The 18,966-nt window shown below is 37.1% G+C and overlaps 1 protein-coding gene across 2 annotated transcripts; it reads left to right on the forward strand.

Moving 5' to 3' along the window:
• Positions 1-3,302: 3,302 nt before the first annotated feature.
• Positions 3,303-18,521, forward strand: coro2bb (coronin, actin binding protein, 2Bb). Of its 2 annotated transcripts, XM_036576369.1 has the most exons (12): positions 3,303-3,489; positions 6,540-6,740; positions 8,742-8,858; positions 9,028-9,177; positions 10,332-10,496; positions 11,078-11,194; positions 12,551-12,655; positions 12,868-12,964; positions 14,694-14,806; positions 14,957-15,047; positions 15,125-15,261; positions 16,706-18,521. In XM_036576369.1, the coding sequence occupies exons 1-12, from the start codon at positions 3,475-3,477 to the stop codon at positions 16,829-16,831; spliced, it is 1,434 nt and encodes a 477-aa protein (XP_036432262.1). In that variant the 5' UTR covers positions 3,303-3,474; the 3' UTR covers positions 16,832-18,521. The 2 variants fall into 2 exon arrangements, with proteins under 2 accessions (XP_036432262.1, XP_036432261.1); XM_036576368.1 differs by lacking the exon at positions 16,706-18,521 and having other exon boundaries at positions 15,125-15,511.
• The last annotated feature ends 445 nt before the right edge of the window (positions 18,522-18,966 follow it).

Raw genomic sequence — 18,966 nt, forward strand, 5'->3', positions numbered from 1 at the left:
GGTGAATCAAGTGTGGTCTTTAAGATGTTCCCCAATGCTGCTAAATACACCAGTGTGGTCTTCAAAAGTCTATTACAATCTGTCAAACAGATTGAAATCATTGATACAGTCACTTGCGGTAATAAACATGTTTTCTATTTAATCACTGAAAGAGCATCAAAAACATATTCATTACAGCCCCGATAGCCCTCAGAACCATTGGAGCCTGAGAAAACTCTCCAGTTTAAAGTCTATTTGCAGTGGTATCCATGTGTTTGTCTCTTAGTAGTGTAGTTTATTGCTTCCATGAACCATGGTCATATGCCAAGTTGCCAACTCTAAAGCTTAAGTCTCCATTTATTTGAGTTACATGTGAATACATCTTAACCCAAAGTCAACAGATTGAAAATTAAGGACGATAGGAATGAGGAAAGTAGTGGGAACTCAGACAGCACAGACAGACAGGCAGAACACACTGAGACTGAATACACACACATGCGCTGGCACACACAAACACACAGAGTGAGCCAAAGCATGCAATGATCTTCAGAGTACATCCTGAACAAACACTCAAAGAACTCTCTGCTACTGAAAGAAGGAAATATTGAGACACTACGTGGCTACATCAGTAAAATGTCTGCAAATGTCAGGAACAGCACATATCGTATCTTGATGAAAATCAACATTGTGCTTGTGTTTTCTGGCTTGTCAACATTCAAATCAACGTCAACAGGCTTAAAGAAGCAGAGTAGATTGTGTTCTCTAAACATTTCTGGTTGTACTGTTTTAAATTACATGCAAGAGGCTCAGAGAACCATCTTGGAATTATTTACATTCCATTTCTGTTTTGAATTGATTAGAAATTCCTTTTGTTTCTGTTAGAAAAATTGGAAAGGAGCTGAGTTTACACTTACATCCACATGAGGGCAGCAAAGAGGCAGCAAGATAAGAGTGATCAGTAATTTTCTTTTGAAAATGCTTATGTATGGCATTGCTCACACAAATTATTCAGGAGTCATTGCAGAGTCAAATGATTCTGCAACATTCAACACCAATCTACTGATTACTATGCATAAATAATTCACTCAAATTCACGTATTAGAATTAGACTTCAATTGCTCTTTAATTGTGCTTCGTTTCAGTGGACAGAATGGTATCATATTTGCATTAAATACTGGGAGCATGGACCATCTTAGAGTCAGTTGAAATCAATAGAAAACTTTCTTTCTCCCCAGAGTACATTGCTTAAAGGGAATTCAAGCAATTTTTCAAAATTTCTGCATAATACAATTGTTGAGATGAAAACACAGTTATTCAGAGGGGTTTGATGTGAAATGGTGCACTATACAGAAATATACAGATTCAGATTTCTTTGCAGGGGTGGTGATATGAACCAGGTGTACATACATTATATGAACAAAGTATGTGGACACCCTCCTAATTATTGAGTTCAAATGTTTTAACTTCATTTGCTAACAGGTGTATGAAATCAAGCACATATCATGCATTCATATAAAGTTCTTTTTAGTTTCTTTTTGCCTCCAAAAATCTAAAAATGGTGCAGCTGTCCAACTATATACACTATATAGACAAAAGTATTGAGACACACCTCCTAATTATTTCAGAGTTCAGGTGTTTCAGCCACACCTATTGCTAACAAGTGGATCACATTATGCACATAGCCTTGCAGTCTTGATAGACAAACATAGGCAGTAGAATGGGCCGTACTGAAGTGACTTTAAACGTGGCGCTCATGAGTTGCCACTTTTGCCACAAGACAGTTAATGAAATTTCTGTCCTGCTAGATCTGTCCCGGTCAACTGTAAATGCTATTATTGTGAAATGGAAACATCTAAGAGCAACAACAGCTCAGCCAAGAAAGTGGTCAAAAATGTTCAGAGCTCAAAAAATGTTTAGAGTTTATTGGCTTTGCGTTTTACACAATGAAATTTTGTTAGTGACTTCTCAAGTCAAGGCCTAGGACATTAAAAAACAAGTACACCAGAGCAGATATTGAGACACAGAATATCAGTAAGTAGATGGTAAGTACAAATGAAACATTGGCAACACAAAACAAAATGCAAAGTACCACACAAAAAAAAGATTACATGAATTTACGATTCCTGTATCATTTTATTTTCATCTGAGTTCTTTATTGCATTAGCATGATGTGTATGTCAGAAGCCTCTCTATGACACACCTGTCGAAATTCACCAGCAGTTTCTGGGGCAGATTGCTTCTTCTCAGCCTCTTCAAGTACTGAAGGTGTTGCTTTGCCCTCCTTACAGTAGAGGAAGTGTCAGTTTGAGCTAGACCCCTTAGTTCCAGTGAAGGGTAATGTTAATGCTGCAGCATACAAAGCCATTTTATGCTTTCAACTTTGTGGCAGCAGTTTGGGGAAGGCCCTTTTGTGTTCCAGCATGACTGTGCCCCTGTGCACAAGGCAAGGTCCATAAAGACATGGTTTGATGAGTTTGGTGTGCAGGAACTCCAGTGGCCTGCACAAAACCCTGACCTCAACCCCAGTGAACACCTTTGGGATGGACTGGAACGTCGATTGTGAGACAGGCCTTTTCGTCCAACGTCACTTGCTGACCTCACAGGCACTCTTGAAGAAAGCCTTCACAGAAGAAGGCTGCGGGAGGGGGGTGCTTATTAATGCCCATGGTTTTGGAATGGGATGTCCAACAAGCTTGTATAGCTGTGATGGTCAGGTGTCCACATTCCTTTGGTTATGTAGTGTAGCTATAATCACAATCACCAGTGAAATTTACATATCTTCTGAGTTTTTAATGCTGATAATGATGCAATAGTGGTAAATCTTGAAAAAAAGGTCTTCTTAGGTATTATTTTGTACCCTGTAGGTACTTCTCTGCTATAAAGTTAAAAATAAATTTTCGACCAAAGTATCATCATAAAACCATAGTTAAACAAGATCTCAGGCATCAGGCTGTGTATTGTTTATCATTTCATTTACTTTCTATGAAGTAGCTTTTAGATGTTTTAAACAGTTATGACATATGAACAGACAATTTCACATCAGATCACTCTGAATGACTTTATTTACATTTCGACCTTTTAATTATGCAAATGTTTTTATAAATCAGTGGAATTCCACTTTAATGTACTCATGTATGTATATGTTGAATGCCTGCAGAAAATGGCACTATGTTTACATTGTATAGTGTGAGAACTCAGTACTCAGGCTGTTTAATGAATGCTCACAAAGACAGACAAAAACATTTACGTCATTTACAACTGAAGTACATACGTGTGTTTGCAAGTAAAAATGAGAGAAAGGAGCAAAGAGGAGGGGAGGAGCTCTTGTTGATCCTAGCATGTGTATGTGTGTGCGCTACATCACAGCAGGCCACAACAACCTCTGAAGCAGTGACAGCCACTGACTGCCTGCACAGATGCACAGGATTAGCCATCCTTTAACTTGACGATCAAGTGGGCTTTGATATTGTTGCAGAACTACTGAGCACCGATTCCATGCCAGCAGTAAAGGTAAGAAGAGGGTGCTGCATGTATAAATTATTATTATTATTATTATTATTATTATTAATCACAGTAATTTATTTCACTGCAGATTTGTCAAGGATTTGTTTGTTGGCAAGGAGAATTATACATGAAACTGATTCATTTGTTAGCTTATAATTAGATAACAGTTCTTGTGAGTCATATCACAAGAACCATGTGATAACTTTCTTACTGTAAAGCATATGGCAGACTGGCGTATATAACTATTTATATCTCTTAGTTTCCTTTTTGTCTGGGTAAAACAGAGGCAGCGAATGGATTCCCATTATGTTTGAATCCCTGGTGGCTTACAAACTCTGTGAGTGTGTATGTTCTGGGAGTTGACTAAGACAAAGAGAAGGAAACACATGAAGTCAAACCAGGAAATGACCAGAAACAATAGCCTAACGGCAACTGTGCAGTACAGTATAGCTTAATGATCCAGAGAGTTTAACAGAAAAGTTAAGGCCTGTATGTATGTTTTATAACTGTATGGCTACATACTGCATAGGTTTATATATAGACACAACTATTTCTGTCTATTGATCTATGTCAGCATACACCTGTACCTGTAGACATTTACTGTTTCAGTTTGACAGGCAACATCAAACAATGAACTGTCTGAGTTCCACTGACCATGATAACGCTGTATATTCTGAAACAAAAAAGCTGCTTAGATTGAAGAAAAATCATCATCTGCATGTTCATCCTCCAAATCCTATCAGTGTGTTCGTCACCAGCGAGAAAATAGGTCATGTAGCCTACTCTGCTTTGCTTGATGCGAGATATGATGTACATGTAGGTGGAGGAGGCTGTCAAAATCCCTTTGTGCTCTGTATTCAAAAATAAACCTTTGGATTTTTTCAGAAGAAGCAAATCCTTTAATTTAGTCTGGAAAGGAGTATGAACAAGCAGTACCTAGAATAGAATAGGTCAGGAGCTAAATCACATGAATATTAATGGATTTACCTACTTTTAAAATGCTGCTATGAAACAGGTTTATCTGAGCTTGTGATCTTCAGTGTTTCTCATTTCTGGTCCTGGAGTCCCTCTGCACTTCTTGTAGCACACCTGAAGTTTATTAACTAAGAAAAATGAACTATGTCTAAATTATGTTATCATGTATATATATAATATATATATATATATATATATATATATATATATATATCTGTTGTTGCTCCTAAATGCTTTCATTTCACAATAATAGCACTTACAGTAGACAGGGGTAGATCTAACAGGACAGACATTTACTGACTTGTGGCAGAGGTGGCATCCTATGACAGGGCCATGTTTAAAGTCACTGAGCTCATCAGTACGATTCTACTTCTACTGCCAGTGTTTGTCTATCAAGACTGCAAGGCTTTGTGCTTAATTTTATCCACCTGCTAGCAATGAGTGTGGCTGAAACACCTGAACTCAGTAATTGGGAGGTGTGTCCCAATATTTTTATCTATGTAGTGTATGTGGTTGGACGATTGCACCACCTGACATTTGTAGATTTTTGGAAGCAAAAAGAAACTAAAATGAATTTTATACGGATGCACTAAACATTGTTTCACATGAAAGAGGTATTGTTGGATAATTTGATGTATGTCATGTATTTATTAAATTATTTTATGGGAAAATAACAGACTTGGACACAATGCATGTCATGTCAGTGATCCATATATCACTTCTTCAAATGTGTTAAATTGAAATCAGGTGCACCCGATCAGGTGCTAATGATTAGAACACTATTACAGAAGATCTTGTAGCAACTTGTCTTATTTAAACCTCAGATATCTGTTCTGGTCTGACCTTTGTTATTGGAGTTTGTGGTGTCATCATGCCTAGATCAAAGGAGCTCTCTGGAGCCTTCATAAAGAAAGTTCTGTATGCCTATGAGTCTGGGAAGGGCTTTGAGGAGATATCCAAAATATTGAAAATGAATCATTCCACTGTCCAGAAGATCATCAACAAGTGGAGAAGATTTAAAACCACTGCCAACTTGTCAGGACCAGGCTGCCCCAGCAAATTTAACCCAAGAGCAGACTGTAAGATGCTAAAAGAAGTCTTTAAGAACCTCAAATTTCATCACAACATCTGCAGGTAGCTCTTGCCGCTGTGGATGTCAAAGTGCATGCATCTACCATTAGAATGCGACTGCAGAAATCTGACCATGGTAGGTGCACCACAAGGAAGCATTTGCTGTCCAAAAAGAACATCAGGGCAAGACTAAAGTTTGCTAATCACTATCTAGGCAAGGACCAAGACTTCTGGAACAATGTGCAGGCGAGTCAAGGATAAAGTTGTTGGCCATAGTACCAGAAGCCATGTTTGGAGAAAACCAAAGACAGCATTTGATCAGAAGAACATCATATCAGCTGTAAAGCACGATGGTGGAAATGTTATGGTCTGGGGCTGCTTTGCTGCCTCAGGGTCTGGCCAACTTGCAATCATAGAATCAACTATGAATTCTCTTTCATATCAGAGAGTGCTTAAGGAAAATGTAAGGCCATCTGACAAAAAGCTAAAGCTGAATAAGTGGACCTTCCAACAGGATAATGGTCCCAAACATACAAGTAAATCCATGAAGGAATGGCTCAAAAGAGAGAAATGGAGGGTTATGACATGGCCTAGTCGAAGCCCAGACCAAAATCTCATTGAGATGCTGTGGGAGGATTTGAAGCAGGATGTACATGTGAAAAACCCTCAAACATTAGAGTTTAAATAATTCTGCATGAAGGAGTGAGCAAATGAGCAGTGAGTAGATGCCAGAAACTGGTAGAGTTATAGTAAAAGCCTACATAAAGCTGTTTCTGCCAAAGGGGGCAGTACCAAGCACTGAAGCCAGAGGGTGTAGTCAAATTTCTTTTGTTTTTTGTTCTTTTACGTAACATTTATTTATACATACTATTTAGCTGATGATCAAATATTGATTTGCCCACATGTGAAAAAAACTAAACATTTAATGGGATGTACTTTTTCACATGACTGTAATGCATAAGTTTTAATTTTACTGAGCTTTTTTACTTTACTTTTCTGTTTTACTTTAGATGTCATGGCGGCCGACGTACAGAAGCTCAAAGTTCCGAAATGTGTATGGTAAAGCCAGCAGTCGAGAGGAGTGTTATGAAGGTGTTCCCATCACCAGGAATGTTCATGATAACCACTTCTGTGCTGTCAACCCAAAGTTCCTTGCTGTAGTCACAGAGAGTTCAGGAGGAGGATCTTTTGTGGTTATACCAATTTACAAGGTAAAATTCTGTCTAATTATGTATCTGCTTCTCTGCTTACCCAACATTAAAGAAAACACATCTTCTTCTTTAGCCCTAGATACACACAAACACATTTTCAGGTGTGGAAGATACTGATTGTACTTTATTATTATACCTAAGTATAATTTTTTGAAGAGTATACTTTACTCATGTGTTATTGAAACCACATACTTGTACTCTTCCTCATTTCTAATAGAAAGTCCTTATATTTTCTTTAGACCTTTTTTTCTACTTTTACTTTTTGTTGATTTTTTCTTTTGGTCAAGTTCCAGGACATTTTAATTTATTTTTGATTAAAACATCCAAGCAATGTCATACCATTGTGAAATAAAATGGCCCACTATTTTAATTTTATATATATATATAGTAATGGTCTTAATGGGCATCCTTGATTTTTCCTAGAAGGTGCTTAGACCAGTAACACACTAAAACAACTGCACAAACATCAAATATAGCATGGCATCACAATGTGACAGGGGAATGATAGCTTGTGAAACCAGAGCTGCTCTGTGTATCTAATAAATCTCTGGTGAAATTGATAATTGTTTGACTAAATGCATTGATTATTGGTATTAATGATAATAATATGTGTTTAGAATTTTGGCATATCTTATTATTGAATATTGGCACATGTCATGTGATTCTCTTTGACTTTCACCAAATTATTTTTAACTCTGTACATCCAGATTTTGACACAGTACCTATACTTTCACCTAAGTATAGTGTCTCTGTTCTTTCTCCACCCCTGTGATACTCAATTCACTAATGATAGCCCTTCAGAGGACATAAATTACACCATGCTCTATACTGGCTGAGTGAAGAATGGAGATGTATGAGACTGGTGCAGAGTCAGCCATGTGACGTTTATCCAGTTCAGCTTATTCTCTCTCACTGAATACAGACTGGTGTTATACACAGACTGACCAGTGTCAGCACGTTCAGTGCAGCTTTTTGTAAGATATGCTTAGATAAATACAATTTTGTATGAACATAACTCAATTATGCCACATATTTCCATCCAATCAAACAGAGCAAAAACAGTATAGAAGGACTTTGTTACCTCAATACAAAATTCAATTGTTGATGGAACGAAATGTGAACATTTCAGTGAAATTTATTTAAGTTTTATTAGAATGGAATTCTAATTCTTTGGCTCAACATAAATAGTTCTCAACCACTAAAAATGCACTTGCATTATTTTTCTGTAAATTAATTAAAGACAACACAATTAATGTATTAAATCTCAGCATTTTTTCAGTTTGTAAATCCAAAGGCCCTTTGGGTTCATTTTTTGAGTGAACTAATGTAGTTGCATATAGCAGAATAACAGAGAAAGAGATCCATATGAACATAATTTAACTATATAATTAAACTCCAGATCAGATGTCACTAATGAATCTTGATCATGAACACAATGCTGCTTTTACCTTTGGCATGTACAAGCAACTTTATATGCTTTTGGTATTCAGATAACAAGAAATGCTAATGCGTGTAAGTGAGTGCTTTGCTCATACGGTAAGGAATGTGACCGAATCTGGTTGACCATCTCTAAATGAGGACAGGCTTGCATTGTGTTTGGATATTCATTTGGTGTAACTGCTGTGCAGCCAGATGTAATCTATACTCTGCCTAAAAATGTTCACCTCTCAGTGACCTGATGAGGTTCACATAGTTTGGCAAGGGCTTATTTGTTAAAGCAGGTGAAACTTTTTCCTTAAGCATCTAATATACACTAATGCCAGGTGTAAGTTCAGTTCCTTTTCCAAATATCATATGTACATACAGTTCAAGGAGAAGAGCTGTCTAATGACACTTTAAACTCTTTTAGACCCCCTTTTTTCAGTCAAGTCATTCCTCACTAAAGACAAACAGCATCACCCTGTGGAAACAGAGGGTAGTGCAGCATACTTCATTGTTAATATTCTGCTATGGAACTGTTATCAACTGTTTTTAATTGGAACACGCATTTTACTGCCTCAGACAGGTCGAGTAGACCCACATCACCCAAAGGTATGTGGTCACCAGGGCAGCGTGTTGGACATCAAATGGAATCCTTTCAGGGACAATATCATTGCTTCCTGCTCAGAAGACTGCACTGTGAGTTAAATACATTACATTGTATTAAGGTGTGCAGGAAATACATTATGATGGTTATTAAGGCATGAGTGATGTTCTGTCATGCTGGTGAGGATAACATGATTTATAAAACTTAATAAACTTATGGCAGTATGGGTGATGATGTCCATGATCATGATGGTGACGTCAGGTGAGGATCTGGGAGATTCCTGATGGTGGCTTGAGGCGCAACATGACAGAGGCTCTGCTGGTTTTGGCTGGCCACAGCAGGAAGGTGGGGCTTATAGAGTGGCACCCCACATGCAGTGGAATTCTCTTCAGTGCTGGATATGACGGCAAGGTAACCACAGGAACCAAAACCTCCATAATTCTCTTTCAGAGTCTTATATATTTAGATATTTATTAAATATGTAAATACATTCTTCATCTTTTCTCTTCTAATATAAATAGCAGCCCAGGTAGGATAGAGCAGGACACAAAACATTTTAGTTTTTGCTAAATTATTTTAAAAGTATTTGAGCAAAAAATATATATTTTTAAAATATGCAACCTACGCATCTCTGCAACAAATGAAAATGTTTCCAGCATCTAGCATTTACAAATAATTTAGTCAAAGTGTAACCCTTTAGGGTGTGGTTAATTGTAACAAGTTGTGGGGCTAGTTGTAATAACAGATATTAAATATTTAAAGTCTATTTATAGAATGTTTTTGATTAATCTTTTAATCACAATTTTTGTTTTAAATTTATGTTGAGAGTTATGGCACTGTGTCAAATCCAACCCTGCCATGTGGAGGCTGTACTTTAACCTGGCCAGTTGAGTTGGTTAAATTCTTCAAAACAGTGCCATGTTACAGCCGCCAAGAAGGTGATTAAAATAATCGCTTCACTCATGATGAAAAAAGTTACTTTTATAGTGAATCTTTTATATATATCCTTATATATCCTTCTGATTCTGTGAAAATTCACACATGGTGTTGGTTTGGAAACTGAACTTGACTTAACTACTGTTTAACCACTTGAAATACCCAGGTTACTATTTTTTACCTGTGTTAGGTTGTGCCCTGCTCTCTCCTACTCTATAACTATTTGAAGTAAAAATTCTGGTGTTACATATGTCACTCTATTACATTATTATTTAATCTTATACACCATTAAATAACAGGGCATTTTTAGCAATAGGTTAATATTAGCAGGCTGAAACATTCATTTTAGAAGCACATCCACACATAGTGCTTGTGTACAAATGCTGAAAAGCTGATATTGATATTAGCTCTTGGTATTGTAAGATACTTGATATTCTATAAATGGTCTTTGCAGTGAAATGTTGGTGCCAGTGTATATCTACCAATAAGAGTTTGTGTGCTGTGCTAAATAATTAAACTCATTACAGTACTGCGTAGGATAACTCTTGTTACAGGCAATGTTTGTTATTTTCCATCTGTTGCTACTTCATTTTATTTCCACTGTCAATCCCTCTTTCACTCTTTGAAAGATCCTTCTATGGAACTTGGAGGAGGGTAAGGCGGTGAGGATGTTTGACAGCCATTCGGATGTGATCCTCTGCATGTCCTTCAACACAGATGGAAGCCTGCTGGCAACCAGCTGTAAAGACAAAAAGCTGCGAATTATGGATGCCCGCTCAGGAAGGGTGCTACAGGTGAGTCATTTCAACATCTGAGGAATGATTCACAGCCACTATGCACAGCAAAGCCTCCAACTGCCATGGTTGTTTTATTTGTTGTTTTTATGGTAAAACTTGTATATTTGCTTCTTAAAGCAAAATGATGACATACGATTACAGTGACCCTCACATCTCCAAATTAGTAACTGTAAGGAGAAGACAAAAACCTATTCTACTTTTAATGTAAGATAGTGTAAAAAGTTTTTTAATTCAAGTAGTTCTGGAGCATTTGTATTGGTCCGTTTATCATTTTCACACAATGTAAAGAACTGCTGAGCTCAAATAATGTAGAAAACACAAAATTAAGATACTTGTTTTTTGTGTGATGTTATATATGTTGTAGAATCAAATATAAGTTTGGCTGACTGTTTTGTTGAGCACTTTTAAAACATCAGAATCAAAGATTTTTTTCATTTCATTTGGCTAAATGTTTTAAAAGTAGTGGGTGCAATATTAGTGACATCACTTTGCTTGCACAGCTGATAAAGGACTTCCATCTGAAATGTCCTGACTTTATCTACTGCCCAAATTTTTCCAGCCTCTCTCTGTGTATACAGGAAGCAGACTGTAAGCGGCACAGAGTCGGCAGGGTGGTGTTTCTAGGCAACATGAAACGTGTGCTCACAACTGGAGTGTCTCAGTGGAACACCAGGCAGGTAGCACTGTGGGATCAGGTGAGCTTAAAACATGTGATGACAGTTTGTTTTCATAGAACACTTCTTCTATGTTTACAACAGTGTTATGAAGGAGTGTAAAAATACATAGATGAATTGTGATGCATTAATCCGAAAGCGACTGATTGATTTTGGAATAAATTACACTCAATAAAAGTAATACTTAATGAAGTATACACTCAAAATAACACAAGTACAAAAATTACAAAATAACACCAAGTACGCAAATCCTGAACTTGAGTGAAAGTAGAGGAGCCTTTATAAGGTGTTTTCCTTAGTAGTAGAAGTCCTCCAATTACATTCCAACTTGAGTCTGCATCCAAATGTACTTTCTTTTAAATGTCTTGGGATCCATGTATAATGTTTGTGTGGTTTTATGTATCAGTAACAGTCATGTTACATGTTACAGTTTCCAACCTCTCATTTCTTATCCCTTAGAATTACACACGCTCTATTGTTTCTGTGCCTTCAAGACTGATATATGCCAATGAGCTCTGCTTTGACTGGCTGCCCTGTATTGCGCCTCATTTAAATAGTAGTCTGGGCTGAAACGCTGCTTATAACTTCAGTGTGAATGTGCGGAACTAAACTGCTGTAGGCTCAGTAGGCGGCTATATGTAAATGCATTGTGACAACTTTTGAAGATAGAAGCCATTCAAATAACAGTCAGAAAGTAGTCAGAAAGTCTCATCAAATACAAAACCTAACCTGTTTGAATGTTGTAAGCTAATTTTTCATGAAAAATATTACATTTCACTTTGTTTTCCACTTTATCTTTAAGTAAAACAGACAGCTTGACTGTCGATGTACATGTGTGGACAGTGATAGCAGAATGTCTCACACTCCATGTGTCACTGTGTAGAATTGAGCCCACAGCTTTAATCAACCCTTAATTCCCAAATGCCTGAAATTAAAGAATTCCATCTCTTCAGAGTACTGACACACGCTGCGGTAATTAGAGGAGGGAAAAGCTGAAGTGTAGGGGAGTGAAGGTAAAAATCTAAAAAAATATATATATACCTTAATAAAGTAGAGGCCCTCAAAATAGTACTTAAGTATAGTAACAAAATACATCTACATCATTACTGTCCACCACTGAAAATTTCCAGGCTGTTTTCAAATAAAAAAAGCCATACACACCTTGTATTGCTTTTACTGTCTATATTTCACTACAGTGTAAATAAAAAATAACATTTTGGATAGATATAAATCAAAAATGACCAAAATAATGGAATCATGGTGCTTTGGGGTTTCATGACGCATTGATATCCTGAAGAATTGCAGTCATTTCATTCCAGATTTCAGCCCCTAGTAGTATGTGTCTCTGAGTGTGCATGTGTGCATGTTCCTCTGTAGGAAGACCTCTCTGTGCCAATCAGTGAGGAAGAGATAGATGGACTGTCTGGACTTCTCTTCCCTTTTTATGATGTGGACACACACATGCTGTACCTGGCAGGCAAGGCAAGCGCTGCTTTGTAATTACACTACACAGTAATCACAGTATCCAGATGTGCTGCATAATTGTGTAGCACTGAAGTACGGAGAAGGATCTATTTGTATTAATCAGTTGTATTCATATCTCACTTGTGCGAAAGGTTTCAATTTTATTTGTCTGGAAACACAGATAAGAGTCAGGAGTATTGGATTGTTTAGTTTTCCATTGTGCTTCACAGGGAGATGGGAATATCAGATATTATGAGGTCAGTCCAGATAAGCCGTACCTGCAGTATCTAATGGAGTTCAGCTCACCTGCTCCACAAAAAGGACTAGGTAAGTCAAATAGCATACATGGAGTTCATATAGCCTTATACTACAAAGAGTACAGCGAGACGATTTTATCCAGCATTTCCTATAGAGTTAAAGGGACACTCCAGCCAAAATCCAAAACATAGCCATTGCTACATCTATCGTGAACATGCTCACTCAGGTACTACAATGGTGCCTTCTGATTATATATCTTGAAGGTGGGAGGAACTTTTGAAAAACTACAACAGCTTTATTTATTTATTTATTTTTGTTAGCTGGTGAATGTGGAAGCCAGACAGCTAATGTTACTGTTAGAAAGCCAAATATCTTAAAGCTATGTAACTGTAGTAGCTGTCCTTAAATCGTCATTACAATGGAGAGAATAGATTGCTTAAATAACAGAAAGACTCGTCAGATGAGGAGGACAATGATACCTGAGTATCTAGAGATCTCAGTTTGGCTCCTTTTCTCTGGCTGAAGGGGTAAAAACGTGTCTCTGGCATCTATCTTGTTCTGAATAAAGACAGAATCAAAATTTTCTTTACGGTTTTGTTCAAAAACTGAGGTAAGAGTTATTCTTTGTTGGTTGTATTTATTAGCAAAGTTAGCAGGCACGATTGGTTGATGCCACAGGGATTGCCAATGGCTGTATGATGTATTTGCATAATGCATGCTGAGTATTATAGTGAGAGAACATTGATGAATGAAAACATCAAAATAGGCCTCTGCCTGGTATTCACCAAGTTACCATGGTAACAGTCCTCAGTGATGGTCCCGTTTACATCCGGTTTAAAAAATCTGTGTTCATTTATTGATTTACTTCATGCAAAACATTGCAAGACACTAATGTTCCCACATGTAAACATACTTGAACTTTTAAGCATGTTTGGTGATGTGATATCCTGCTTTGATATCATATTTATTGTACCTAGCATAGATAAGATTGTTCTAGAAATGCAGCTGCGCTGACCACAGTGTCAGGTTTCACACATCAGAAAAACACGCTTCATGTCTTGGGAGTAAAATGGGTTAAAAAATCATGTCTCAGCTCTTTTACATCAGACGAGATTTCCATACAGCCTCAGACAAAATGGCTTAGAAGAAGGTGTCTATGCTAAGCAACCACAAAATCTCAGATGGTGTGAAATTTGCAATTTTGTACTTTATTACTAGATTAATTACAGTTTCATGGCCAAATTAAACATGACAGTGTACTACAACCACAATGTTTACTGAACTGTGCTTTTACTAAGTTCTTTTATTTGACAAAGATCAAGCTTCAACTCACTGTGCTTGCTTCCATGTCTGCTTCAGTGTAAGGGTAAATGAAAAAAAAAAAATCTGTTCCCCTGAGCCTGGTTTAACTGTTTACTGTGATTACTTTCCACATGGTTACTCAAATAAGAGGACTCTATTACCGACACAGGCCCACATGAAAACAATATTAAATCATCAATTCTGTCACAACAATAAGGCTGAGAGATAGGACACTGCACTACAGTGTCCTGCATAACATAAATAACATATTAAATGCTAGTTTTAGGCTGGAAGGCCTCTTTAGTGTGTAACATTTAAAAACTTCTGAATCTGGCCTGCTTATTATTTCACTAATCAATAAATAGAGAGCTTGCTAACCAAAAGAAAATGCTGTGGTCTTAGTGCACAGTGAAATGTGTTTCATATGTAGTCAGAAAAGTACATTTTGCCTGCGATTAATGATTCATAGTTTAATATTGTGTTTTGACCTTTGTAGGTGTGATGCCAAAGCGGGGAATGGACGTGGGAGAGTGTGAAGTGTTTCGTTTCTATAAGCTGGTGACAATGAAAGGTCAAGTGGAGCCCGTCTCAATGATAGTGCCACGCAGAGTGAGTGGAATAATATGTTGGGTCCTGTGTAAAGCCGTAGGCTTTTCAGATTTTTGACAACATTGCTATGACATGCTATACTGCAGTGAGCTGGATTTGGACTGGGTAAATAATGTCAACATGACAGATGACATTGATATGCTGTCACAGGCAGAGAAATTCCAAGACGATATCTACCCAATGACTGCAGGTACAGAGCCAGCGCTGACTGCTGAAGAGTGGCTCAGTGGGATCAACAGAGGTAAATAATTATTTTGTTCCACATTAATTTCATATCACAATGATAGCCTTACACATGACCATGTATATGTTACATAGGACCAATCCTGATATCTCTTAAGGAGAACTATAAGCGGCCAAACCCAGCTGGCCCTAAAGCTAAGAGAGAAAGAAGAGCATTGGCAATGAAAGGACTCGACCTGCTAGAGAATGTCTCTCCCAAGACAGATAATGAGGTGTGTATGTGTAATTTTGTGTATGGTGATAGGATCCACTATAAAAAAGAAAGGTGTCAAAACAGTTCTTTGAAGCAGTGCCAGAATCCTCTGTATGTAGAAGTTCCTAAAAGATGGTTCTTTAAAGGAATGCTCCCCTGCTTCTCAACCTAGCTGCTGTTTCTGTCGCATATGGCAACAGGTGCAGCAGCCAGAGATAAAACATAGGAGTATTCCTTTAAAGAATCATCCATTGAACATTTATTTATGGATCCAAAGGTGGTTCCTCTGCCCCTTCCAGGGAACCATTTTGGTAGATATATTTTCTTAAATGTATAATGTATATGCTTTAGAGTTAGTAGTGGGTGATGTACTGATTCAGCCAATGTAGCAGTAGAAATTCTTCTTAAGGTATGAGTTTTGTCATAACCTTAATACCAGTATACCACAAATAAGTGCAGGTAATGCAATGCACAAACAGTGCAAACTACGCTACCATTAGCTTTTTTAGCTGAATGACAGAGTCAGAGATGATTCAATTGCATTTCAAGTGAAAATGAGAAAGCAGCAGTCCCTCTATTCCTTTCCCCTGTGTATTCTGTTGCAGTTTGAAGTAGTTCAGTTTTGGAGGCAGCGCACATAAACGAGTAATATAAAAAGGAAAGGCCATTCTTTTGAGGTTAGCCTTTAGCCATGCAGCTGCATCAGGCAGTGCCACGGTGTTAGGGACTGGTCCATGCAACGATCCGAGGACCAACTTGTTCTGATAGCATGCATGCCTTGTAATATTTAACAAATTCTTATAGGGGTGTGTATGGGTGCTTGAGTACTTAACTGTACAAGATTCACTATTCACTATTTGGGTACACGTTACATTCCATCACAGAAAGACAGAGAAATTGAAGTAAGCATGTTGCCACTGAAGCGCATTATTAAAAACTTAGGCAGAGACAACATGGCCTGTGTGACTTCAGCACTAACTAGACCGACAACTCTAGCTGATGTTAGCTAGGTCCAGAAACAGTTGGGGTTAGGGTAGCAATATTGACTTAGACTTATCTATATATTGTTTAGTTTTCTTTTTACTTTATATTTTATAAATATTTGAAATTTACTTCAGTTGTTATATATGGATCTTAAGTGGAATAATAAGCGGTGGCTAACCTACAAAAATAGGTTTACTTAACCATCTAAAATTATTTTATACTATTCTGTGATACATACTGAAATCATTAGAAATTTTAATTATATTGTGACATACATTCTCCAATACCAAACACTATTATTCAAAGTGCAGTAGATAAAAATTGCAGTGTTTCAGTAGCAAGACATAAAATTGCAAATAAACTTACATATACTATGCATGTTATTAGTTATGTTATTAGTACATGATATTTATTGATGATACTGAACATGTGTGATATTAATTTGCTCTGTGTTTGTGCGTGTGTATGTGTTTCTGTAGTTCCTGAGGATGTTCTACAGGCAGCAAGATGAACTTAAACGACTACAGAAGGAGCTCAGTGATAAGGATGAGAGAATAAGACAACTGGAACTAGAACTCCACAATCTGAAGAATGTGACTCATTAAACTCATTTCACACATGATGTACACTAATGATGTCCTAATAAAACGATCCACATTAACTGCAAGAGCTGCAGTTTGCAACACTTGAAAGCTGGACATTTCCTTAATCTCATCTTAATTAGTAACTCTACAGAGGATCACTAGGACTGAAGGATATCTAGGTGGCTTTTAATGGCCGCAGGTCTGTTGCAGATATCTATATGAGGTCTAACAATGATTCTGTACCTTGCATGTTGATCCCAAACTGGAAATGCCAAATTCTTAGGTTTTGTTTTATTAAAAAAATGGCCTTTCATACTTCTGCAGTATTTACTCTCAGTATAAACATGAAGGCATGAAGGCAGCTGACAAAGTATTTCTCTGCTTCTGTTTATGCAGAGACTGCTTGGTATGAAGCAGAAGCAGCACTTGAGCCTTTAAGGCCTCAGTCAGGACTGAAACAGTGAAATGGCCTCAGCACATCTTGGTCCACCAACAGATGGCAGTGAGGTCACACTGCTTTTACAACATTGTCCATGTCCAAACTATAAAGCACTATGATGATTTATTTCAAAACAATAAAACATACATGTTTGTATAAATTAATATCATTTTACAACAATAGATCTCATTTCCAACTGACAGTAAGTTCAAGTGTGAAGTAAATCCTCTCCTAACATTATGCCAGTCACAGTACAGCACATTAAAAGGGTGGGAAACAGTTTACATAGAGCCTGCTGTATATATTATTGATATAACCATGCCATAAACATGTTATGAAAGATATCATATGCTGTCTTGAGCTTTGACATGTCCATTAATATAATGTTACCATTACCAGTAATTGTAGGTCTGATGTTATAACAGCTAACAGCTGTTCACTTTTGAAATTAGTATGTATCATAAACTGTCGTGATAAGCATTATGGCATCTGTCATGATAATTACCAGTAATGGTGACATGATGCTGTTATATTGCTGAACAAAATCTGCCATGTCAGCTCATGACATTTTATGGCATGATTATGTCAATGTTATGTAGCACTGCAATTAATGCTTTTTATTCAGTTTGTTTGAAGGTGATTTAGTTTTATTTCAATCATAGATATTAATTAAATGTTATAAACCCAAAAAACTGCATTTGTATCTGGACTGTGGTGGAACTGGTTGAAATCAGGCCATAACGGCAAACTTCCAAAAGGATTCCAAGTTGTTATTGCCATGCCTGATTCCTAAGTAACATCTAAGTAACTGTTCAAATTCTTTTCTTTTGGTGTTCAAGTTCTTTGCTTTTCTTTCACAGACAGCTCTTACGTCTACATGCTGGTTTCAGTATCCTGGCTCCACAGACAGAAGGCCAGAGGCTGTGGTGATGAATTGCAGGCTTGATATAATTTTTGTGGCAAAGTAAAAAGATAACTTATTACTATTAACCTCTATACTGTATCAGTTACCTATTTATTTGCTGGAATATTATGTTCACTGATGTTCAAATGCTCAAAATAGTGGGTGTGAAGAAAAGAATGTTCTATTATTCTAAAAACACTAAAAAGGTTAGGTTGTTCTACAATATAAGCCACATGGACTTCACTATCACTGGGTACAAGTGACTTGTTTGTGAATTTGTTTATGATCTGGTCTTGGAGGAACACCATCAGTGTACATTTTTCAAGTCGAATCTGCAAATTTGGATAATAAATTTGTTCTGAAAACTGGCCTTTTTTGATTTCTGTTTTTTGTAATCTTGTGACTTTACAAACCACATGAGAGAAAACACACTTTACATTTTACATCAGCACTGGTAATGTTGAGTTTTCAAGGCAGACCTCTGTAAAAGTAAAGCCTCAAAAGTATAACAATTCTCTCTCTGCCTCTTTCCCCATGTGTTTTTCTGTAAGAGCTTGAGGGAAGGTAAGAACTTTGCAGGAAAAGATATGAAAGCCTTCAATTTAATCACATGCTTGGGGGGCTAGCTCTTACCTCACTCACAGTAAGGGGTATTGTAGTGAAAACTACATTGCAGATCCAAACCATACTGTAAGAAAATGACCGCCAGAAAATGACAGGCACTCATTTTCTGACTCTTCTGACTTTTCTGAATCTACTTACTGAAGTAGCCCTCTGTGGTTACATCTTGCAGAAAATTGTTTGGTTTATGGT

This window comes from Colossoma macropomum, unplaced genomic scaffold (assembly GCF_904425465.1).
Source record: "Colossoma macropomum unplaced genomic scaffold, Colossoma_macropomum, whole genome shotgun sequence".
NCBI lineage: Eukaryota > Metazoa > Chordata > Actinopteri > Characiformes > Serrasalmidae > Colossoma > Colossoma macropomum.